At 36.1% G+C, this 24,989-nt stretch overlaps 3 protein-coding genes, 1 long non-coding RNA gene and 1 pseudogene across 5 annotated transcripts; 4 read left to right on the forward strand and 1 right to left on the reverse strand.

Annotated features, from left to right (window-relative positions):
- The first annotated feature begins 200 nt into the window (after positions 1-200).
- LOC145588236 (F-box protein CPR1-like) lies at positions 201-3,535 on the forward strand. 2 transcript variants are annotated; one of them, XM_081644885.1, is made up of 3 exons: positions 201-1,532; positions 2,215-2,305; positions 3,238-3,535. In XM_081644885.1, exons 1-2 carry the CDS (start codon positions 340-342, stop codon positions 2,261-2,263), a joined length of 1,242 nt encoding a protein of 413 aa, XP_081501011.1. In that variant the 5' UTR covers positions 201-339; the 3' UTR covers positions 2,264-2,305; positions 3,238-3,535. The 2 variants fall into 2 exon arrangements, with proteins under 2 accessions (XP_081501011.1, XP_081501010.1); XM_081644884.1 differs by having other exon boundaries at positions 2,215-2,301.
- A 679-nt stretch (positions 3,536-4,214) lies between these two features.
- Positions 4,215-7,627, forward strand: LOC145589150 (F-box protein CPR1-like). The gene is made up of 2 exons (XM_081645704.1): positions 4,215-5,410; positions 7,486-7,627. Exons 1-2 carry the CDS (start codon positions 4,215-4,217, stop codon positions 7,625-7,627), a joined length of 1,338 nt encoding a protein of 445 aa, XP_081501830.1.
- A 641-nt stretch (positions 7,628-8,268) lies between these two features.
- On the forward strand, positions 8,269-9,480 carry LOC145589151 (F-box protein CPR1-like; annotated as a pseudogene).
- Positions 9,481-17,669: 8,189 nt separating this feature from the next.
- Positions 17,670-21,305, forward strand: LOC145588237 (uncharacterized). The gene is made up of 3 exons (XR_014101563.1): positions 17,670-18,903; positions 19,505-19,600; positions 21,134-21,305. It is a non-coding gene; the product is annotated as an uncharacterized LOC145588237 (long non-coding RNA).
- A 778-nt stretch (positions 21,306-22,083) lies between these two features.
- On the reverse strand, positions 22,084-23,851 carry LOC145588238 (large ribosomal subunit protein uL6-like). The gene is made up of 3 exons (XM_081644886.1): positions 23,413-23,851; positions 22,387-22,509; positions 22,084-22,284 (listed from the first exon to the last, which is right to left on the reverse strand). The coding sequence occupies exons 1-3, from the start codon at positions 23,782-23,784 to the stop codon at positions 22,198-22,200; spliced, it is 582 nt and encodes a 193-aa protein (XP_081501012.1). The 5' UTR covers positions 23,785-23,851; the 3' UTR covers positions 22,084-22,197.
- Positions 23,852-24,989: the final 1,138 nt, after the last annotated feature.

The raw sequence follows: 24,989 nt of genomic DNA on the forward strand, positions 1-24,989 counted from the left end.
TTATTTTATTTTATTTGTATTTATGGAAAATGTTGTTTTGGAGGAAAATAAGAGAGAGTGACATGTGTCATCTTAGTATCAGTTTTAGTATTATGTTATTAGTATTAATGATGACTCACAAATATAGTTGGGCTTAGGCTGGTCCACTTTATCCATTATGCAATAGTTCCTATGGGCTAAAGCCCAATTCTTTTTATTTTAAATTTTATTATTTTATTATTTTTTATTTTTTATTTTTTATTTTTTATTTTTGCATATAAACCAAATTGCCAATACCCGTTACTTTGCTATAAAGCCTTGCTAAACCCTCAGAGCTTGAGAAATTTCGATTGAGCAACTATGGCGGAATTTCCGACAGAAATAATATCCGAAATTCTTTCACGGTTACCTGTAAAATCACTACTCCGCTTTATATCCGTCTGCAAATTCTGGAATTCCTTAATCAAATCCCCTAATTTCATCAAATCTCATCTCAATCAAACCCTAATTTCCAACTCCGATCGTTATCTCCTCAAATCATCAGCAGACTCCTCTTTTTTCATTTCCAAGATCGACCTCCACCATAACCATTTCTCCTTCTCGGGGCTCGACCTCCCTCTCGAATACGAGGATGTCGAATTTTTTAATTCCTGCAATGGCGTCATTTGCATTTCTGATTACCACAAAATCGACGTATTCTTATTCAATCCTCTTACTAAATCATATCGTAAACTCCCTGTCAAACGTAATCGGAACCCAAAACATGATTTTGTGTTGTTCGGATTTGGGTATGACTGCAACAACGACGATTACAAAGTTTTGAGGATTCTTCAAAGGTATAATTGTGGCAAATCTAGTTATGATGAAGTTCAATTGTATAGTTTGAACAACAGTTCATGGAAATCTGTTCAAGGTATTCCGCATCCTTATTATCTCCCTTTTGCTGATTGTCATGGTGTTCTTGTTAATGAGGTTTTACATTACATTGTCAGTTCTGATGAATTGGAATTGCAGCAATGTAAGATGATTGCTGGTTTCGATCTTCGGACCGAGAGTTTCTCGCTTATAGACTGCCCTATCCATGATGAAAAGATAAAGACTTATTGGGAATTTGTGGAATTTCATTTGAGGGAATTGGGTGGGTGTTTATCTGTTGTGGTAGCGTATCTTACTAGAGATAATGCTATTATGATGCCTATTTTTTATGATGATGGGTGTAATCGTGAACTCAAACGAGCTGATTTGTGGGTGATGAAGGAGTATGGAAACAATGAGTCCTGGGTTAAACTGTTTAGTGTGTGCAACCTGCCTGATATTCAGAGATTTGTTGGTTTTACCCCTGTTGTCTACTCCAAAGACGGGCGGCGGATTTTGATAGTGATGGATTGTTTGGAGGCTGGTTGGTATGATTTAGAGTCCGGGAAATTTGAGAAAGTCACGGTTCGTGGGCTGCCTGATACTTATTTCGACACTGATTATTTCGTGGGCAGCCTTGTTTCACTTGAATTTAAGCCGCACCCGACTGGAATTGTGAAAAGGAAGAACAAAAACTAGTAAACTGTCTAAACACTAATAAGAACATTTATTGATTTTCTGTGCATATATAACTTTTTTTAAAATATTTGTGCTTATCCTGTGTCTTATGACTTGTTTGGTTCCTAATTGCTACAGATATAGATCATGGAGAAATTCCTAATAGCTTTTCGTCCATGTTTGCTAGGGATGTCCATTGCTCTGATCAAGATGAAAGTCATTAACCTGTTAGATTTAATAATGTATAAAAGTGCATTTCGTCTGCTGTTATCAGAGATTACTCTAAATTGTTGTGTACTCGTATATGATTTTTCTTGCGTCTGGAACTCTAGAATGCAGAGGCCACTAGGTGTCTAGGTCCGCTACCCATGTTTCCCTTATTGTTTAAATTGGAGATATTCATTTGACAGTGTTTCTTCAATTTGAATCCTATTATAACTTGATGTAGGATATGTTCAGTATCTCCTTATTACTGATAGATAATTTCGATCTTTAACACCTATGAGTAATAATATTATGTCAATTATTAGTATTATTGTTATTATTTTGTTATACTCTTTATTATAAAATTGAAACTAAATAAATCATGTTAAGTGATTTTGCATCTATTTAGTTAGCATTGTTATTATCTTGGAAATACCATATTATATGCAGTGAATAGGACTTAATTCACACTCTAAAGCTCTGCTTTCTTTTCTGCAGTAAAGATTCAGATACTTTTCTTGCTAAGGGTTTCAAGCTGAAGCTATGATCCTATTGTTTATGCTGGGAGTTCAGAACTATATTACTGTAAGTAAGTATTAAAGTTTTCTTGTTCAGTTGCTTCATTAGCCCTGTTGTATCCTTGAAGGCCTTGACTAAATGACTTTGAAAAGAATCATAGTGTTCTTGTGTTGCATGTATTTTGCCTAAGCAGAAAACCTGAATATTTGCTTACAAAATCCATATACTTCATATACTACGTATTATATTTAAATTGGACAAAACAATATGTTTCAAGCTGATAAATATAGAACGGGCATTAACCTATTTAGGGGTGATACTAAAAGTAAAAACCCTCAACGTGTTGGTTCTATGCTTTGCTTAAATTTTAAGAGTCTTTTAACTTTTGCTTCTTCAAAAGTATTGTCTTCAACCCTTGTTTTTTACCCTTGATTGTTTTCTTTAGCTAGACTTTAACAGAGATACCTTTCGATAACAATACCTTGCAAATACCAGAGTCAGTAAGAGAACCAAACTGATATTGGAAGGGGAATGGTATTAATCAGTCTTTTGTGAATAGAAATACTCTGTAAAATCTGGTTTGTTGGTGACAATATACTCTTCCTGTTTATTTGCATCATCTTAGAACTTTCTAGATCCAAAACTTCGTTACGTATCTTGTTACTGGCTTCTTTGCACGTTGTGCTTGCAGTATAAACTGGCAGAGTACTACTGATGCAATAGATCTTTCCCTTAAGTGGTTTTACTGCATTTTATTAAGTTTGTCCTCCTTTGATTTCCATAAGATGTGTAAACTAAATCCAAGGTGATCTAAAAGTCATAAATTTGGTATATTCAAGCCGTTGATCAGCTTGTTGGACTATCCACTGCAAGAGAGAACCTTTTGGATCTCTTGAACTTTTGGACCCATGGTCATCAACTTCCAACTTGACTGTTCTTTTAGGCGTGTATTGTTATCATAATGGGCATTGTTTCTAACTGAAGTAAAACTCTATCCTGTAGGTCTAGATAGGCATGCCTACTGATGCTTGATTTCTCGCCGTCCATGAATTTCTTGACGGCTGAATTACTCAGTGTTCCAAATGATATATGACCCAGATTTATGATACAAGGTGACAGGTGCCAATCTGATGTGAATATGCAGCATGTAGACATTTCTTCCTTTCAGCTTGTAATAAGAGATGGTTCTCTTACTGATAGAACTGTGACCAATTTTAGCTGTTGTGTTTTTTGTTGCATTTGCAAAGAACTGAAAAGGTTGATCATTTGCAGTAGATTGGCTTGTTGATATTTTGGTGATGAGATTATGAGGTATTGGATATTTATTCTGTCCTTCCTAATAATATGCTCAGATTGGCACCTTATGTCTAAGACACTTTTATGAGGTAATACACTTTTCATAACTGCTACACCTTGCATAAGTTTTTTTAAATGTTGAAAAACAATGAAACTTGACCTGGTACGAAAATCAATCAAATAATGATGTAATTGTCCTGTCAACTAGTTTATACTTTCTTAAAATTTAAGTTTTCAAATGTTACTTCTTTTGTCTCAATTATTTGCTCCATTTTGAAAAGAAAAAAATAAAATACTCACAGAACTTGGTCCTACAGCACACATCACCAACTAATCTATGCAATTTTATTGTTCATTTTATTATTACATCAATAATTATACACTAATTGATTTTTTTTCATCTTTTTTATAAGTTATTATACACAAATTCTATGTCTCTGTATCATCAATTATAAAAAGTATATTCAACAATTGCATTAAGAAATAAACATTTCCTTTCATATTACTCCATAAATTCACTTATTACATTAATAACGGAGTATTAGTAAAAAAACATGGATACGAAACATCAAAGGAATGTCAAAAGCTTGCTAACGTCCGTTACGTTTCCCAAAATATATACTTGTATATAAGCAAAAATATAAAGGATTTCAAACTAAGCCAAACTTTCAACTGGAGCAACAATGGCGGCACTTCCTACTGAGATAATCACTGAAATCCTCTCACGATTGCCTGTTAAATCACTTCTCCGCTTCAAATGCGTCTGCAAATCCTGGTATTCCTTAATCAAATCCCCCAATTTCATCAAACTCCACCTCAATCAAACCCTAATTTCAAATTCCGATCATCATGTCCTCAAATGGTCAGAATGCTCCTCACTTCATTCCGCCGAAATTGACCTCAATCTCCACCATAACCACCTCTATTTCTCTGAGCTCAACCACCCTCTTGAAACCCAGAAACTCTACTTGTTTGGCTGCTGCAACGGCGTCGTTTGCATCTCCGATCCCTCCAAAAACGATGTCGTCTTATACAATCCTCTTACCAACTCACACCGCAAGCTTCCCGCCGATCGAACAACTCCAAATCTTATCCATGAAGCTGTATTATTTGGGTTTGGGTACGACAGTAAGAACGACGATTACAAGGTTTTGAAGATTGTTCAGGGGTTGAAATCTGAGGTGTCTTTTAACAATGAAGCGAAATTGTATAGTCTGAAAAATCATTTATGGAAATGTGTTGAAGGTATACCGTACTATGTCCTCTATGGTGATCGTCATGGTGTTTATCTTAATGAGGTTATACATTTCATGGTGAATTATATGGAGTCGGATTCCAAGTCGTGTAAGTTCATTGCTAGTTTCGATCTTCGAACCGAGAGTTTCGAGCTTATGGACTTCCCTAATTATGATGCTACGTTGAGGAATCCTTTGGAGTATTTAGAGTTGTACTTGAAACAATTGGGTGGTTGTTTGTGTTTAGTGGTGAATTATCATACTGATAATTATGCTCATATGTTTCCTCCAGGTGTTGAGTTAGGTAATCAAATACTATATCGTGCTGATTTATGGGTAATGAAAGAGTTTGGTAACAAAGAGTCTTGGGTTAAGTTGTTTAGTATTTGCGAGATGAACATTATTCAAAGTTGTCTATGTCTTAGGCCTGTTGTCTACTCCAAAGACGGGCGAAGAATTTTGATGGAGAAAGACTATTCTGAGTTTGCTTGGTATGATCTTGAGTCCAAAGAAGTTACGGAAACCATATCCCACGGGCTGCCAAATAAGTTTTTCGATGCTGCACTTTTTGTGGGCAGCCTTGTCTCGCTTGAAGATAAGCAGCGTTCTAATACGGAGTCCTTGCCAGTAAAGAACAAAAAGAGGTATACAGAATTTTCAGCTATCTTTTGTGCCTATTGGCCTATAATCGCAACCCATGTCTCGTCTTGAAATAATGTCTTTGGAGTTGTTTAGCTTGTTATTTCAATGTAGTTATGTACTTATGTAGACTAATCCTAACAGCTTGGATGGTCACAGTGCATGTTAGATTAGATCATGTTTTGGGCATTTTTATTGTTGTTTTCAGGGTATGCACTAACTCGCTGCTATTGTTATGATATTTGTTGGAAGTCTAGAACGCATAACACTAGGCGCTTTGGCCTACTACCATTGTTTGCCTTGTCTCACCTAAGTATATAATTTACTAATTTCGAATAATAGATATATATATATATATATATATATATATATATATATATATATCATAATGTTTAAATCTGATTAAAACTAATTAGAGTATATTCAGTATATATCTCTTTATTACTGGTATTTGCTTTCTATTCTTTACTTTTTCTAATTTGAACATCTTGTGTAATATGTTTGTACTAAGTATCATTCTTGTTTCTTTTTGTTTGAAACTACATTTAGCTTAGTAAGCATTGCTATGATCTTGGGAGGATCAAATTGTAACTTCGTAAGCATTGTGCAATGGAAGTATTCATTCTGAAGCTTTTTTTTTTTTTTTTTTTAAATCTGCAGTAATGCTTCAGATAACTTTCTTTCTGCGGGTTTCAAGCTGAAGCTATGAGCCTATCAGCCTATCACCTAACTGAAGATGGGAGCTCAAGGACTATGTAAGTAGGTATGCAAGTTGAATTTGCAGTCTAAATTTCTTTTAGCACTACCTTGTCCAACTGCTTGATTAATTAGTGCCATGACTATTGTTTATTAAAACCTTATAAACCAGTTATGTTTGTGATTCTTAAGTACCGTACCCTCGCAATTCCAATTGGGACTAAAAGAGTAACTAAGGATGAATACATGTGGCATGTACCATTAACTAGAGAGACTGATTAAGGGTAAGAGCTGGTTCTTTTTTTTTATATATATAAATAAAATTATGAAGGAAAGGTAAATAGATCTATATAGTCCCCCTATCTCCTGGAAAGACCCATCATCTAAGTGCTATGGGATAAACATAAACGTAACTTCTGTGCATGCTGGACCTTAATTGGGTTTCATTGCATTGTAAATATAAGAACCTTAATTGGGTTTCCTTGCATTGTAAATATAAAATCCATGAAGTTTATTTGTTCTTTCTTAATTGCCATCTATAATAAGATGTGTATACTGGAATACTGGATCCCCAAGGTGGTAACATTAATAATCATAAACTTGGAATATAGGAGCCTTTATTTAGGTTGTATGTTGGACTACTTATTTCAACAGAAAAACCTTTTGGATCTCTTGGACCCAGAAGCTAACCACACAATTGACAATACTACAAGGAGTGTATATCTTAATGTCACCGGCTTCTGGTTCAAGAAGAATTCTCTGCAATAGGTTTGGATATGCTTGCCAACTGATCTGCTCACCTTCCATAACTTTCCCAATAACAGGACTAAATAAGAATCACAAGGATAAAGGTGGCTGGTGCTTAATTTGATTGTGAATAAGCAGTTTAGGCATGACCAACCCTGACTCTTGTGTTTTTGTGGCCTTTGCTAAACCCGAAAAGGTTGAGCCCGTGCACTTGATTGAAGCATATTTTCTTGTGGGCTATATATGGTGTGAGATATGGAGGCAAATTATATATGGCCTTCTGTATTGATAATAATTTGCTTTTATTTTTAGCTGTTTTGCCTTGTTGTTTTTCTATGTTTGAGTTCAAGGATTCATGAGCTGAGGCGTAACTCAACTTAATTGTTTTCTATTCCAGGATTGACCCATGGCCGAGGGCCTGATCGAGGTGGCCATTGGAGCACTGGCTACGTAGTGATTCCATAGGAGAGAAAATTGAAAAAGACAGCGTAGTAGTTTGGTTTTTCTTTTTGATAGCTACTGTGGGTAAATCTTTTCTACTGTAAGCCATGCTAACTTACAAATAGTACAGTAGATTATGAACTTCTCGTAGTTTCTTGTGTTAAATCTAGTTATTTGAGTTTAATCCTGTCTGTAGTTTTATAGCAACATTGAGTTCGATGGAAACTTATGTGCAGCATTCAGTGGAATGGTGTAGAATTGAGCTTGAAAAGCAGTATACAGCAATTATTCCTGGATGGCTGGATGTAGGGAGTTTATGCTCGATCTATTTCTCATAGATAAGCTAGAAACATAACCAAAATTCACAATATTTTGTATTTCAGTCTAAATAAGTTGATAGTTGAGTCGTCTATACTCTATAGTGGATTAGTGGGGCTGAAGTGTGTAGTTTGAGGGAAAATTCATAAAGGAATCCCAATGACATTAATCTAAACTATTATATTTCTTAAAATTAATAATAAATATGACAAAAAGAATAAAAATAATACTACTAGATTTACCAATTTGAGCTTTACTTAGAAGTCCTCAAGTATCATCTAGAAATTCCTAAAGAGAAAAAAAAAAAAAAAAAAAAAAAAGTTATAATCTTAAAATGGAATGATAAGGAAACTTATGAACATTTTGAACTTAAAAAAAATGAAAACAAATTTACAAATATCGAAAGATAAATTACTACGAAATACGTGTATAGCACGGGTGTTAACCTAGTAATTATATACATCAACCCAAAACCCAATTCAACCGGCACGTCAAACAAGTGTAATCTAATTATGTAATACTCTACTCGTACTTAACTTATATAACCCGTAAAAGGGAGGGAAAATCAAAACAAATATAGCAGTAGTAGTAATACTACTGGTATTAAACTGCTGTTTTCATTTTCAAACCCTCAAAAACTGCCATAGTTTGAGCAACAACAATGGCGACTCTCCCAATTGAGATCATCACTGAAATTCTCTCTAGATTACCTGTAGAATCACTTCTAGAATTTAAGTGCGTCTCCAAATCATGGCATTCCCTAATCAAATCCCCAAATTTCGTCAAACTTCATCTCAATCAAACCCTAATTTCCAATTCCAATCGTAATCTTCTCCTCTCCTTCTCCTCTGATCATTCTTCCGATACCAATTTCCACCATAATCATCTCATATTCTCAGATATCGATCTCAACCACAATCACCTCCTATTCTCGGAGCTCGATCACCCTCTTAAACACCGCGAAATAAACTTTGTAGGATCCTGCAACGGCGTCATTTGCATCTCCGATAAACCCAAAAACGACATTTTCTTGTTCAATCCAGTGACGAAATTTCGTCGAAAACTTCCGCCCAATCGTACTCATAACCCTGGGAATGATAAGACTTTGGTGTTTGGGTTCGGTTTCGATAGCGAAAACTATGATTATAAGGTTTTGAGGTTGATTTAGGACAGTCATTACAGTGAGGTTCACCATAGTAAGGCTGAAGTGTATAGTTTGAGGGAAAATTCATGGAGATGTGTACAAGGAATCCCATATTTTCTGTTATTTGTGTATCGACATGGTGTTTTTGTTAATGAGGCTATGCATTACATTGTGGTTACTAAAGAACTACAAATGCAATGCAAGTTCATAGCCAGTTTCGATTTTAAGACCGAGACTTACTCGATCATGGACTGCCCGGATTATGATGATAAGTTGGGTGGGTGTTTGGATTTGGGTGAGCTGGGTGGGTGTTTGTGTTTGATGGTTATGTATCGTACATTAGTACCTGCTTCCCCTTTCGAGGATCCGGTTGATAGAATTGATTTTCGAATGAATCGCGCTGATTTGTGGCTGATGAAAGAGTATGGGAAGAAAGAGTCCTGGGTTAGGTTATTTAGTATTCCCCAGACGGCGAGTGTTGGGATGTATCTACAGATTAGGACTATTGTTTACTCTAAAGACCGGAGAAAAATTTTGTTGGAGTATGATTCTTTGGGGCTTGGTTGGTATGATTTGGAGACCCAGAGTTTTAGTCCGTTTAAGGGACTGCCAGAAGCACCAATATCTTCTGGGTTTTTCGTGAGTAGCCTTGTATCCTTGGAGATTAACAAGCAGAAGTCTGATTGTGGTACCAGATCGTCAATGCCAAGAAAGAACACTAAGAAGTAACAAAAACTTTTTAGCTTATGTTCCTTGCATAGTTGCATATATTCAAAAGATCAAATGCATAAATTTATTCACATATATGAGGATGTCTTGGATCCTCACTAGCTGTTTAAAGTTCTTAATATTTAATTGTTATTTGATAGATGTGTTTAACTCCGCCAGTGGGTTTCCCGCTGCCAGTCCCAAGCCTGGATAAAGGAGGAGGGTTACGGTAGGCCAGTGACAGCCAGTATAAAACTTCGTCACATCCCATGACATGAGCCAAACAGATATTTTCGTGGGGGCGTTCCCTACTCAGCGACGCGCTGCACTTCCTAGACCCGGGTGTAGTGATAAGTATGCAAGGGTTGCTAGGTCGTCGCCCAGAAGCGACGCGCCACATTGCCCGAGTGTGGTGTCAAATGAGCAAGGGCGTGCCATTGGGGCGTTCCCTACTGAGCGACGCGCTGCACTTCCCAGACCCGGGTGCAGTGATAAGTATGTAAGGGTTGCTAGGTCGTCGCCCAGAAGCGACGCGCCATATTGCCCAATTGTGGTGTCAAATAATCAAGGACTTGGAGTTGGGATCAGGAGGGAGCGTGGGAGAAAAGAATTTAGTTTGCGGATTGGTTCTTGGAATGTGGGGTCTCTTACGGGAAAATCAGCAGAATTGGTAGAAGTAATGAAAAGACGACGCGTGAACATCATGTGCCTCCAAGAGACAAGATGGACAGGAGAAGGAGCTCGAGGCTTGGTTTTGGGGTATAAGGTATGGTATGTTGGGCAAGAAACGAGCCACAGAACAAGGAATGGTGGAGCTAGGAACGGAGTTGGTGTGGTTCTCGATGAGAGGTTGGCAAAAGAGGTGATCGAGGTCTATCGGAAGAACGATAGGTTGATAAGGCTGAAGTTGCTATGTGGCAAGGAGATTGTGAATGTTATCAGTGCTTATGCTCCCCAAGTGGGTTTAGATGCAGAAGAGAAACGACAATTTTGGGAGGACCTAGACGAGGTGGTGCAGGGTGTCCACCACTCAGAGAAGTTATATATTGGAGGGGATCTAAATGGGCACGTTGGGGCGAGCCGAGATGGCTATGAGAGTGTCCATGGAGGCTTTGGGTATGGGCAGAGGGACGCCGGTGGTGAAGCTATTATGGATTTTGCCCAATCATATGATTTAATTTTGGCTAATACTTGGTTTAAGAAGAGGGATTCACACTTGATAACTTTTCGGAATGGAGCAAATGCAACTCAAATAGACTTCCTGCTCACAAGGAGCATAGATAGACAAAGTTGCATAAACTGTAAGGTTATCCCAGGGGAGAGTGTGGTCACCCAACACCGGCTATTGGTAATGACTATTCGTCTGAAAGAGAAGGCGAAGAAAAAAGTTAGACAAGAAGAACCAAGGATAAGATGGTGGACCCTAAGGGATGCAAAAGCTAAGGTTTTTACAGAAAAGGTAATTGAAGAAGCGGATTGGGATGGAGAGGTGGATCCGGACATGACCTGGTTACGAATGAAGAACTGTTTCCTAAGAGTGGCCAAAGAGGTCTTAGGGGAAGTAAGGGGAAGAACTTCGGTACAGAGAGATACTTCGTGGTGGAATGAAGAGGTGAAAGCAGTAATTAAGCAAAAAAGGGAATGCTATCAAGCCTTAGGAAAATGTAGGAGTGATGAAACCTTTGCAGCGTATAAGGAGGCTAAGAGTAAGGCAAAGGCAGCTGTTCGCCAAGCAAAAGAAAAGGCATATCAGGAGGTTTATGAAAAGCTTGATTCCAAGGAGGGAGAAAGGATCATTTATAAGATGGCAAAGAGAAGACAAGAGGCAAGGAAGGATATTGGCATGGTGAAGTGTGTCAAAGATAAGAACCAAATGGTCCTAGTGCAAGAGGAGGGCATCAAGGACAGGTGGAAGGGGTACTTCGATGAATTATTTAATGGAAGTAATGGAGTTGTGATAGGAGATACCTCTATGAGTGATGAAGAAATCAACATGGAGTATGTGCGAAGGATTAGGAGAGTAGAGGTGGAGATTGCACTGAGGAAGATGAAACCTAAGAAGGCGGTTGGCCCTGATGGGGTACCGATAGAGGTGTGGAGGTGTTTGGGTAAGATTGGTATTGATTGGTTAACAAACCTTTTCAACAAGATATGGACGGCTACAAGGATCCCACAAGATTGGAGGAAGAGCACCTTGGTCCCGGTTTATAAAAACAAAGGAGACGCTCAAGATTGTTCTAACTATCGAGGAATTAAGCTTATGAGCCATACTATGAAGTTGTGGGAAAGGGTGATTGAACAAAGGTTGAGGGCATGCACAAGCATTTCAGATAACCAATTTGGTTTTATGCCTGGGAGATCTACTATGGAGGCAATCCATTTGATAAGACAAATGATGGAGTTTTATAGGGTAAAGAAGAAAGATCTTCATATGGTCTTTATTGATTTAGAGAAGGCATATGACAAGGTGCCAAGAGAGATACTTTGGTGGGCAATGTTGAAGAAAGGTATCCCACGAAGGTATGTAGACCTAGTTAAGGATATGTATCGGGATGTGTCAACAAATGTGAGGACATGCGGAGGGTTGACAAAAGATTTCCCTATTACAATCGGATTGCATCAAGGGTCTGCATTAAGCCCTTTTCTTTTTGCAACGGTTCTAGACGAATTAACTAGACCAATTCAAGATGAGGTTCCATGGTGTATGCTGTTCGCAGATGATATCGTTTTGGTGGATGAGACTAAGGATGGGGTTAATGTCAAGTTGGAGCAATGGAGGCAAAGGTTGGAATCTAGAGGGTTTAAGCTAAGTCGAAGTAAGACTGAATATTTGGTATGTCGTTTTGGCACTCAGAGGGGGACAAGCAATGAAGTGGTGAGTTTGGATGGAAAGGATTTGACCATGAGTGAATGTTTTAAGTACCTAGGGTCGATCATCCAGAAGAATGGTGACATTGATCAAGACGTGACCCACAGGATTAAGTCAGGGTGGCTTAAATGGAGAGCGGCCACGGGAGTGCTATGCGACCGCAGCATTCCCTTAAAGTTGAAGGGAAAATTCTACAGGACTGCCATAAGACCAGTGTTGCTCTATGGTACAGAATGTTGGGCTTCTAAGAAAGAGCATATTAAAAAGATGGAGGTTACGGAAATGCGCATGTTAAGGTGGATGTGTGGAAACACTTTAAGAGATAGAATCAGAAATGAGGTTATTCGCAAGAAAGTAGGTGTGGCGGGCATTGTAGATAAATTAAGGGAAAATCGTCTGCGTTGGTTTGGACATGTAAGACAGAGACCCGAGGGTGCACCGGTGCGAAGAGTGGAAGAGTGGGACCATGGAGGGATTAAACGAGGAAGAGGGAGACCAAAGATGACTTGGTTGGAAGGAGTGAGGAAGGATATGAAGTGCATGGATTTACGTGAGGATGAAGTTTTGGATCGTAAGGGATGGAGGAGAAAGATTTATGTTGATGACTACACGGAATAATCAAATTTGGTTCATGTTAGCCGACCCCACTTTTGGGATTAAGGCTTTGATTGATTGATTGATTGATTGATTGATTGATAGATGTGTTTTGCTTTGTGGCTTGTTTGGTGAGCATACAGAGAGGAATTTTTCAAATGAATCAGAATCGATGTATGTAAGTGATGCATGTGCCTTGTTGCGTTACCTGGTTGAAAGTTGAAAGCCATAGTGTTCTTTTTCCTTATAATTATGTACCTCCTAAATTGGACTCAAAACGTGCAAGGAAGGATCCTGAATAGCTTGTGAGTGCCTTTTGCATTAGATTTTAGTTCTGTTTCCTCTGTACTCCAACTTGCCAATGACCTTTCCAATTTGCCATATCCCTTGTGCACATGTGTGATTTGTCTAACACCTAATAGAATTACTTGGATGTGATACTTGTATCAAGTAATTGTATCAAGTAATTGGAAAAAGAAAGTGAAATCTATAGGAAAGTCAATCATGCATATTAGATACTTCTAATGTTCCCAGCACTCTCGAAGAGCATGCATACATAGATGGCTCTCAAATCTTATCAAGGATTGCAGCTCTGACTAGATCTTCTTGTTTGCTGTTGTACTCATACATTGTTGAGTTTTGTTTCGAATAGTAGCTGTTGTAATTCTGAGAAAGCAGAGGCCACTGCCAACGTTTCCCTTATTTCACTTAAGTAAAGGTTTTCATATATGTTGAATGTTCCTTCAAGCTACTATTTTATGATGATTTAATCTGGCATAAGGAGTTCTTTGTTACCATTCTAAAGCTCTCCCTCCTTTCTTCAGGAAACTGTTGGATGATTTTCTTTCTACAGGATTCAAGCTCAAGCTATGACCTGATTGAGCTACTTTTGGGAATTAGTTCAGAACTATGTAATGGTAAGCCGTAAGCATGAAAGTCACATTGCTGTGATCTTATTTTTTTTGTTCTCATTAGCTTCTTTGAGTTATCTTTTTTTGTATACATATAGTAGAGATTGTGGTTTGATATCAGCTGAAGAGGTTTTCTCAATCACTCAGTCACTCCTTGTTTGATAAATCTTCAGGACGATGCCTTGAAATTGGGTAAATTGTATGGTCTTATTTAATCTGAAAAATACAGACCAAGCATGGAGCATAACTTATTGTAAGCTTGATGTTAGAACTATCATACTTGATGAGATGATGTCGACTTGTCAAGTTAAAGCTACACAAGATTGAACTCTCATACCGATTTTTGCATTTGAAAACATGAAAAGTAATTGTTTGAAAATACTGGAGAGGTTGTTCAGGATAGAACAAACTGATATTCAGAGGGAAGTGAGGGCTGGAATAGAAAGAGTTCAGAGTGTTACCTTACTAAAAAATGAAGAGGCTTTAGTTATTTATATCACGTTTGAAAATACTGGAGAGGCCGAGAGGTTGTTCAGGATAGGACAAACTGATATTCAGGGGGAAGTGAGGGCTGGAATAAAAAGAGTTCAGAGTGTTACCTTACTAAAGTATGAAGAGGCTTTAGTTATTTACATCTCGTTTGACCTATGCTTATTAAGTTATTATGTTCAAGTGGTTCATTTATCAGTCTTTTGTTGGTTTGAGGAAGCGCAATACTTGTAAAATGAAATTCTAGGCGTTCTCCTCTCACGTTCACACTTGGCCATATGTCTCGCTAGTGAGGAAATTGGGAGTGTTTTTATTTTGCATTGTCACACAGTGATGTTTCCAATTAAATGTTTGAGTTTATGAAATTAGAGAATAATCTATGCTCCTATGTCTTCCTCTCCGCACTTGGGATAGCACAAGGAATTTAGATCTAAATTAAGATAGTTTTATACTCTGTACAAGTTATGATTCGTAAGGGCCATGACTCCAGCAAGAAAGCTTGTATGTTCTTTGTTGGTAGAAGCTGTCTATAGTTCTATACTCAAGCTCAAGGTGGCCTTATTATCAAGTTTCTGACACACTTAAACTATAGCAACTTTTATCATTCTATTAAATTTGTGAAGGAGAATTTGGTTTTTAAGCCTAGGCTTTTTTCATGTATATTTTGTACTGCTCGTGCTAATATTAATTTGCTAGTCTTTGTGCAGTGTTAAGAATTCTGATTTGTGCACTTATGATTGTTTTTACGGTCATTTTGCTTTGAAGACGGCTATCTTAATTTCAGAAGGCTGAAACATTTTTTTTTTACTCTGTCCTCAGCGTGGAGTAACCCTTGGTTGAGGCTAACATTGGATCGAAGAGCATTGGATAGATGATTTCGGTATGAAGACCACCGAATGTTAGCTATGGTAGAAGCTATGGTAGCTTTCTTTTGTCAGTACATTTGTTATATCTGTCAACTACTCGTATGATATTGCGGGGGCGCCAATGCATCAACACTTCAGTACTTGTACGACCTCTAGTTATTTACTTATTTGTGTTTAATTTTGCTTTTAATATGGATCAAAATTAATGCATTCTACTAATTAGGTGAAACTTTGTGTAAAATTAAGCTTGAGCAACCTACTACTACATGAGCTTGATATCTCATATGCACCAAACAAGTCAAATGTTTAACGAGCCAAGTTCAATTTTGAGAGCTTTTGTGATTAATGGTGAATCTAAGATTTTTCAGCAAGGGTTAGCACCAATCATCAAAATACACTATTATGCTTTCCATAATTTAATGCACATTTTATAATTTCACACATGTCAAAGCATAACGTTAACCCTTAATATTTTTATTTTATATGTAGTATTCAAGTAAAAATTATTTAGATAACATAAGAGCATCTAAAATGACAATTAGCTTGCCATGACACATAAGCTTTTAAGCTATTTATCATTTTAGCTACTTTTTACTCCAATAGCTAGCTATTAGATTAGTAGTAGTCGTTGGATAGAAAATACATGGGAAGAACTTAATGGGTGCAGTGAGCAAGGGCGGAGCCACTTTCTTGTGAGAGGGTTCAATTGAACTCACTTGGATTCCAAAATCCAATGGAAAGTCAACAAAAAGCTGAAATTGTTGTTCAAGAAAATCCCCAAAGAACTTCAGTTGAACCCACATATCTTGCTTAATCACTCATAAATTACATATTAAATAAGGGAAGTTTTAGTGTCGTTTTCGTACTACACATTTTCTTTCTAATTTGTAAATACAAAAGCAGGCAAATATACATGGCATCTTTAGAACGGCATATATTGCAATACTCCTTCTGTGTCTAAGTGTTTAAAATATATATATATATATATATATATATATATATATATATATATATATATATATATATATATATATATATATATATATATATATATATATATATATATATATATATATATATTTGACAGATGGTGTTTAGAACATCATATATCTCAAATCCGCCGACATTGGTCAAATTTTGTTAACTTTGACTTTATTGAACCCACTTGGACAAAAGTCTAGATCGGCCGCTGATAATGAACATTTTATTTTGACAAGTTTAATCCCAAGCAAATTTTATTTTATTTTTTTTTTAGGAAATCCCAAGCAAATTAGCTAATTGGTACAAATGCCCTCTCTAATTTGGGCACCAATGTATTTATCAATCTATCCATTTCCTCTCACTTATTACAATAAAGGTGTCAAAAATAGATTCGACCAATCGATATAAGTCGACACGTTAAAGCCCGAATCAAATTTTATCTGTATGGACATAATAATTTGGCATTGTTCAAATTTGAAATATAGTTGACCTAACTTGGCCTAATCAAACTCAATCTAGTTTCCTAGATCATAAAATTGGAAATTAGTTGCAATGGGTATCAATTTTGGATCCCAATTTTTTTTTCACTTAGGATTAAGGTAATACTTTCTCCATTTCTATTTAGTATACACATTTAAATTAGGCACACATATTAAGGAGAGGAGAGAGAGAGTGTGATTAAGCAAGTGGGGTAACACTAAAAAAAACAAGGTATAAAACAAAACTTAACCAAAAAGGAAATGTTTTAATTTAAAATAAACCTCATAAAAAGAAATATGTGTCAACTAAAAAAAAAAAAAAGAGGTAAGTAATTTTTTTTTATTTTTTATTTTTTTTTGGTAATGATATAGGTAGCCCACTAGCCCCTAGGACTATGTATAATCATCAAATATACAGTACTTACTAAAATGGAATTAAGTTAAAAATTTATGACAAAATCACACACAAATCGGTGTAATTAATATGGAGTAGTAATTTATCTTTAACTAGCCTTCTGTCCCGTGCAATGCACGGGTTGTTCATAGATAATTGTATTGAGAGATGAGTGATGAAATATCAATAAATTAGTATGGGTGTAATGTGTAACAAAAACCATGATTAAAGAAATTTATCTTTTTAGACTTTGATTCAAAATGAAGCTTTGTGAAAAAGAAGGTGAGGGGAACTAAAATTAAATAAGAAAAGAAAATGGTTGAATTGAAGAGGGGAGATGAAGATGAAGGGTTTAATGAAAGAGTGAAGAAAGATATTGTAATAAAAAAAAAATTAAACATATAAGATGACATGTGGCACATTGGCTTGGAAAAGAAGATGGAGAAGTGTAATAGGATGAGGACACATGTCTTTTTGGTTTGAGTTTTTAAATACTAAGTATAGATATAGATATGTCCTTTTTAAGTTTCTTAGGTTTATCATTTTCCTTTTTTTTTTCCCTCCTGATCAAAACTAATTTAAGTATTTAACTTGGTTCGGACATCAGAGCTTCGGACAAGAAGGGAACAAAAAAAAAAAAAAAAACATACTCCATCAGTCTGCCATAACTTTACACCATATCTGCTAAACCCCTCAAACTTGAGCCCGAGCTCAAGCAGCAATGGCGGCACTCCCGACTGAAATAATCGCCATTATTCTCTCTAAATTGCCTGTCAAGACCCTTCTCCGCTTTCTATCCGTCTGCAAATCCTGGAATTCCTTAATTAAAACCCCCAATTTCATCAAACTTCACCTCAATCAAACCCTAATTTCCAACTCCAATCGTCATCTTCTTCTCTACGACCCTTTCCTTTACTCTGCAGAGCTCGACACCCACCATAACCATATCACCTTCTCGGAGCTACACCACCCTCTCAACCCTCAGCAAGTTCACCTCTTTGGCTCCTGCAATGGCATCATTTGCATCGCCGATCCCTCCAAAGCCGACATCGTCTTGTTCAATCCGATCATCAAATTGTACCGTAATCTCCCTGCCAATCAAATTTCTAACCCTAGTCTTGGTTATATGTTGTTTGGGTTTGGGTACGACAGTAAGAACGACGATTACAAGGATTTGTGTTTGGTTCAGGGGTTTACAGCTAACCAGGTTTTCTTCACTGAAGCGAAATTGTATAGTTTGAACAACAATTCATGGAAATCTGTTCAAGGTATCTCATTTTATATCCTTTATGCTGATTGTCATGGTGTTCTTGTTAATGAGGCTTTACATTACATGGTGAACTCCAATGAAGTGGGTGGTTTAGAAGGTAAATTCATTGCTAAGTTTGATCTTCAGACTGAGAGTTTCTCGCTTATTGATTGCCCGAAATTGGTTGATGAGAGTGGAAGTAATATGATAATACAAATAACGGAATTGGGTGGATGTTTGTGTGCTATGGTGAATTATCATAAAATAATTATACTGGATGGTCTGAAACGTGTCGATTTATGGGTAATAATTACTAATGAAGGAGTATGGAAACAAAGAGTCTTGGGTTAAATTGTGTAGTATTGGCCAGGATTGTATTCGGAGTAATTTGCAGATCAAGCCTATTGTTTACTCCAAAAATGGGAAAAGAATTTTGCTGGAGATAGACTCTTTGAAGTTTGGTTGGTATGATTTGGAGTCCAAAAATGTTGATAAATTTGCACCTCATGGACTGCCCGGGGGAGCTTTGGAGACGACGAGTTTTGTTGGCAGCCTTGTTTTGATCGGAAATGAGCTGTGTTCCGAGAGGGAAACCTTGCCAAAGAAGAAGAAGTAAGCTGAGTTATTAGCTATATTTATTTATTTTTCTTTCTGTGCTTCCAAATTCAAATGTGCGTTTTCTCTTAACACAATGAGTTTGATCCTGTTTGCTTAAAAGCTTTTTCTGTATTTTCTGTGACTTGTTTGGTTGATTTGCAGGGGAAATAACTAATAATTGATTACTAAATTACTATTGATTTGTAAGAGATGCTTATTGCTCTTGGCTAAGCAATAGTCAACTTATGTTTAGCTAACTTATGTTTAGGTCGTTGCAAACCTACAGTAACATGTTAGCACATTGCCACATATCAATTGCTATTGCCTTTTATCAGGGATCTTGCTTACTTTATGGTATAAGGGTATTTACAATTTCCCTATGAAGTAGAGGCCATGACTGACAAGTCCCTCATCATATCAAATTATTGTTTATCAGGAGTATATTCAGAAGCTCTTAATAACTCCATTTTTTGTCAATTTTACTCTCAGAACTATACTGATTTATATACCATATGTATTTTGCATCTATTAGTAAGCTTTGTTATTATATTGGAAGGAACATTTAGAATGTAATGTCAGTAATGAATTTTCTGACTCTCTCCCTACTTTTCTTCAGAAGTGCTGTGGATAATTTTCTGTCTATGGGGTTCAAGCTGAGGCTATGACCTGATTGAAGATGCTACTGCTGGGAATGTGTTTTGAATTGTGTAATGTAAGTATGAAGCCATCTACATTAATCTGAATCTTCTGTTTGTATGTCTATTTTTGCTTCAGCCTTGTAGTAAATTTTCTATTTCTAAACATTATAAATCAACTGTGGTGTTCCCTTACACTTGAAATGAACAGTAGTGTTTTCTTTTTACTGATGTTGGTGAACACTGAACAGCATATCTGAAATCTTCATACATATTTGAAAATTCTGTAAATAACAAAGAAGCCTTAGAAGGTTCATTTAGAATTTAGATTGAACCTAAAAAGACCTTCGACCTTGGTATGCAATTATGCATTGTGTTAAATTCTTCAAACTAGGTGGTTTGTGGTTATGTGGGGTTATACTTAGTATTACATTATTTACATGAACTTTTGCTTATCCAAAACTCTGTCTATTCTTCTATATCCCTTTTCTTTTGCCTTTGCTAAATTTGTAAACTGAGAGATTCCTATATGAGTAATTGAGTATGATACTTTACAAGTTCCAGGGTGTGCAGTGCCACTTTGTTATGTTATGCTATGCTATGATATGTTATGTTATGTTATCTTATGTTATGTGTGATTAGCTGTACCATTGATGCTTCTTTTATTAGTTCTACAACTAGCTAATGCTTTAGAACAAGGAACCCTCCCACTCCCGCTTCCCCTCCCCTCCCCTTGGAAAAGATACAGTGTAAGATACAGAAACTCAGGATGGGGACTGGACAGGACAAAATTGATATATGTTGGGATTGGAGAAGAATTCTGAGTAAGGCTTTGGTATCTATTCTCATAATCTTGTTTGAACAATTCTTACTATGTTCGATTGGTATATTGACCTATGGGAGTGTTCCTCTAAGTGCATGTAATTTGGTGAAAGTATATCAATGGCTAGCTCATTTACATTGTTTTTCAACACAACCTGTATTCAAATATAGTTATTGTTTCGTGCTTCTGTTTCTCTGCAATATGTGTTGCACGTAAAGTTGTGTAAGCATTACTAATTTATTTATTTATTTATTTTAATTGATTGATTTTTATATGCACTGGATACTTGGGCAAGAAAATTTGTGCTACTTGGTTGCCATTAATTTGTAAAGAACATCATGGTTGATAGGGAGTGCAGTGTTGGAGCATTAACAGCATGGTATGGTCTAACCATTGTGTACTATGCAGGTCTTAGAGTAGTGAGTCTTTGAGACTCACGAAATGAAGCTCTTCAATCAGGAAAGGGGCATTGTGATTATTTAGTTTGCTTTTGGCATTAGCTTTGTTGATTTTTTTGGGTGTCCACTTTTTCTACTTTCTTCCACTTACAGCAGTAGCTTGTTCACCAATAGTCCGTATTAGCATAACCTTGTTTATGATTATGTATTTCCTGTACTTTGCCTGTGTTTGTCTTGCAAATTGCAGTTCTCTTGTTGATGATTGCTCATCTCTTTGTGACTGAGTTTTTTTCATTGTTAAATTTGCACTTGAACTTAAATGTAGGTCTTGTTGATGGTTATATTTGGATCTCTTAAACTGACATTTGCCAATGTGTTTTCTTTTCTAGGAATGACAGATGGTTAAGGTGGCGATTAGAGCCCTAGCTTTTATGATTTTTACATGAAGGGACAGAGAAAAGGGCCATTCGAAGCATTTCTTGTAGTGCATTTAATAATTTATACCATCTGTAGAACTTATGGTGATAACTTCTATTGGTGAAAACTTTATGCTCCTTAATCCGCGACAGCAATTATTAAAACTTGACTAGAGTTGAGCTTGAACAAGCTGATCCTCTCGTTTGATTTATCTAATTTGCTCTCGGAGCTTTCTTTCAAAAGAAAAAATAAAATAAAATAAAAATAATTAAAAAATAAAAATAAAAAAAAAGCTGATACTCTACGGCTTTAATTTTTTTTTTTTTTTTCGTGTCTTATTTTTACATAAAGCTTACCTTTTGAAGTCAAGTGAATAAGTGCATTTGATATGTAAACTATCAACTTGTCCTCAAACAAATTGTCTGGGCTCCCCAAGCCTATTGGATTACTTAAGCTTGATGTTTTTAAATTTAAACAACAATCCACTAGAAGGGAAAATTCCAGAGACATTATAATTCTGGATCTTGGTGAATATAAGCTATCAGGGGAGAGAGTACCAAGGTTTACTGCGAAGACTTATCCCTCTCTTCAGATTATCAGATTACGAGGATATCAGCTTCTTGGAGCAATTCCAGTGCCACTTTGTTCACTCCATTAGCTTCACGTCTCTTTGCTAACTCATCCTCAATTCAGTGTTGCAATATTATAGGTCAATATTTAACCAAACGTAACATGCAGGTTCACTGTAACAACCGCAAACAGTATCTATTTATAAACTATAAATTGATGTCGAAATTGATCAACAAGAATTATCCCAAAGAACATATTAGTCAAATCAAACAAAATTTAACTACTAATTCTACAGTGTTTTAGACCCCCATAATTTGAGGTCAATCCAAGATTTGAAAAAAAAAAAAAAAAAAAAAAAAAAAAAAAACTTAAACTAGTACCACTAACTCAAAATTTCCTTCCTATTTGATCAGCCTAGAATTGTATTTAATCAGTCTCAGCTATGTTAATCAGTCTCAGCCATAGATTACTCCTCTTCAACAATCCTTCCCTTCTCGCTGACATAGATACCGTCCAAGAACTTCCTGATATCCTTGTTCTTAACATGACATTTCTGAGCAAATACATACATGACAATTAGAAAACTTGTGATGCAAAGTCGAGAATAAAATGCAACCACAAATAATAATAAAAATTAAAAAAAAAAAAAAAAAACCTGGTTAATTAAAGCAGCAGATCGAGAAACAAGTTCAATGTCACTTCCATCCAAGACAAGCTCATCCTTAACCTTCTCGGATCTCAAGATAGTAACACCGTCCAACATGTCAACCTTCCTGACCTGAAAACATTTACAGGTCAGTAAAGAAAAATAGTTGCAACAATGGGTAGAATCATAAATCAATAACAATGTTCAACTTCTTTAATATTTACTCATAATATTATTAACAATTGTGTTGATAAATTTATAAACTTTCTAGCTTCTTGCATCCACGAGCATTAGAAATGAATGGAACGAGAATGGATGGTGTATGAGGAAATCAGGCAAGCATAAAAAATACTACACATAAGAGAACCTCATTGTTCATTTGGAGCTCTACCAAATAAGGGAATGTTCCCAAAGTACTCGATTGTAATTAAAGGTACGATAGAGATTGTTGAATCAATACTCCAGTTTCTTAGCTCTCTAAATCAAAAGACGCGGTTGTTCTATAAGAAATTGGAAAAAATATACTATATTCAATCTAGTTATTGTTGTAATTTATCCAAAATTAATTGATATATTCCTATTGAATATTCTGGTGTACACTTACAATAAGAGATTGAATTGGATTGGATTGAGATTACAATGGCAATTTTAACTTGACTGAATTTTGTGACAATTCTTATGATACATAACTATAGTTCTCAAGTGTTCAACCAATTGTTATGTTTCATCACCAGAAATATACTACCCATTCTAACCTCCCTAAAACATACACAATCCCATATAGAAAAGCAAAAACAGTCAATACGATAACAAACAATTCTGGAAAAGGGCAACAAAATTATCAACTCAAGTTACTCCTCAACTTTTTTATATAATAAAAAATAAAAAAAAAGAAAAAAAAAAAAAAGAAAAGTGATTATATAATAAAAACAGAACAAACATAAATTCCATAGAAAAAAAAAATCGATCCTTTCCAAAATAATCAACAAGCAACCAAATTAATGAACATGAAAATGAACTGAGAAAAAAGATTACCCTCTTCTCGCCGAGAAAGTTACGGATCTCAATACTCTTGTTAGAGTTAGTAATACTGGCATTGATGGGAAAATGAGCATATACCATCCTCATTTTGTAGCGGTAACCCTTGGTAACACCGGTGATAAGATTCTCAATGTGACTGATAGCAGTACGAATAGCAGCTGAAGTTTTCCTGGTTCCAAACCATGAATCAATGTTCAGCTTCCTCTTACCTTCTTCATCGGTAACCAATTGGAAATCAAGGTTTAGATGCTTGAAGTTGCGGGTGAGGGTGCCCCTTGGTCCTGAAACGACGATGATCTTAGCGTCGACCTTGATGTCAATCCCATCTGGGATTTCCATGGAGTCGGAGGATAGTACTTGCTTCATTGTTGAGGATGCCTGGTTTTTCTCTCTCCTAGGGTTTTTTCCGATGAAGAACAACTGGCGTTGGGGTGGAGGTGGACTGAGAAATCAGGATTATAGAATACACGAATAGAGTAAGGGATTAAGGGTAATTGGGTATGGCATTATGGGCTTGGTTGGAATTTATCAAACCTTGTTTGTTTGGGCTTTTGGGCGTTCATTTTTTTGTTGGGTATTGGTTTTCAATAGGTTTTGAATCTTCTTCGAAGCATATATGGATTATGAGTGTAACTAAGCAAAATTAACTTCTTTTTTTTTTTAAAAAAAAAAAAAAAAAAAAAAAATTGTTATATACACTCGGGTGCACATACACATAACTAATTTAAGGTTAGTTTTTGTTCTTCATTCAATGATCAAATGAAAAACATTAATCAGAATGAAAATAAAATACTCATGAATAACGAGGGTGTTTTGTGTGCAACTGGTCATATAATGTGACCGCTTTTAAAAGGAGAAAGTAACTCTTCTAACATAGATTAGATAATCCCTATAATACTGACTAAGAAACTCTTATAACAGTGATGAACTAACTCTTATAACATTGACCGAATAACTCCCACAATATTGGAAGAGTAACCCATATAACATTGATCAAGTAACCCCTATTACATTAACGAAAAAGCTCTCATGACATTTATTATTTATTTTTTTTAAAAAAAAAAACTCTCATTATTAGTGGCCACACGATATAGCTATACATATTAAATTTGGTGTACTTTTGAATATTTTTAAAAAAAATTTATTTATGTGATCTATGATATACTCGGTAAATTATTGTTAAATTAGCCTCTTTAGCCTCTACATATATTTTTTTTTCCATTTTTAAAGTATTTCGTACAATGATCAAAACCGCCAACATTTAGTTTAAATGGACAACCATGCCCTTAGTACTTCACCACTATCTTTCCGCTTGCCACCAATCACTAACACCTTGACACCACCACCCTAATTGATGACTAATACCACCACCACCTGACGAGCAACGACCTCCACCACCCTGACCACCACCACCAACCCCCTGACCGGTGACCCACCACATCCCTGTTAAAGACGACCCACCACCTGGTTTTTGAGCCCAAAACCAATTACCGAGCACGGTAACGATTTTGGGCTCCGGTTACCATGGAATCGGTTAAGGTGCACGGTAATCGGAGCCTAATAACCGGAGC

This window comes from Chenopodium album, chromosome 17 (assembly GCF_948465745.1).
Source record: "Chenopodium album chromosome 17, dcCheAlbu1.1, whole genome shotgun sequence".
Taxonomy (NCBI): domain Eukaryota; kingdom Viridiplantae; phylum Streptophyta; class Magnoliopsida; order Caryophyllales; family Amaranthaceae; genus Chenopodium; species Chenopodium album.

Bases quoted from the DNA above. Each gene is read 5' to 3' on its own strand.
- LOC145588236 (XM_081644885.1), top strand. From the start codon at position 340: ATGGCGGAATTTCCGACAGAAATAATATCCGAAATTCTTTCACGGTTA. The intron at 1,533-2,214 runs GTAAACTGTCTA...TCTTTTCTGCAG, and splicing joins AAAAGGAAGAACAAAAACTA to TAAAGATTCAGATACTTTTC.
- LOC145588238 (XM_081644886.1), bottom strand. From the start codon at position 23,784: ATGAAGCAAGTACTATCCTCCGACTCCATGGAAATCCCAGATGGGATT. The intron at 22,510-23,412 runs GTAATCTTTTTT...AAATGTTTTCAG, and splicing joins ACTTTCTCGGCGAGAAGAGG to GTCAGGAAGGTTGACATGTT. The intron at 22,285-22,386 runs GTTTTTTTTTTT...GTATTTGCTCAG, and splicing joins CTGCTGCTTTAATTAACCAG to AAATGTCATGTTAAGAACAA.
- LOC145589150 (XM_081645704.1), top strand. From the start codon at position 4,215: ATGGCGGCACTTCCTACTGAGATAATCACTGAAATCCTCTCACGATTG. The intron at 5,411-7,485 runs GTATACAGAATT...TCCTGTCTGTAG, and splicing joins CCAGTAAAGAACAAAAAGAG to TTTTATAGCAACATTGAGTT.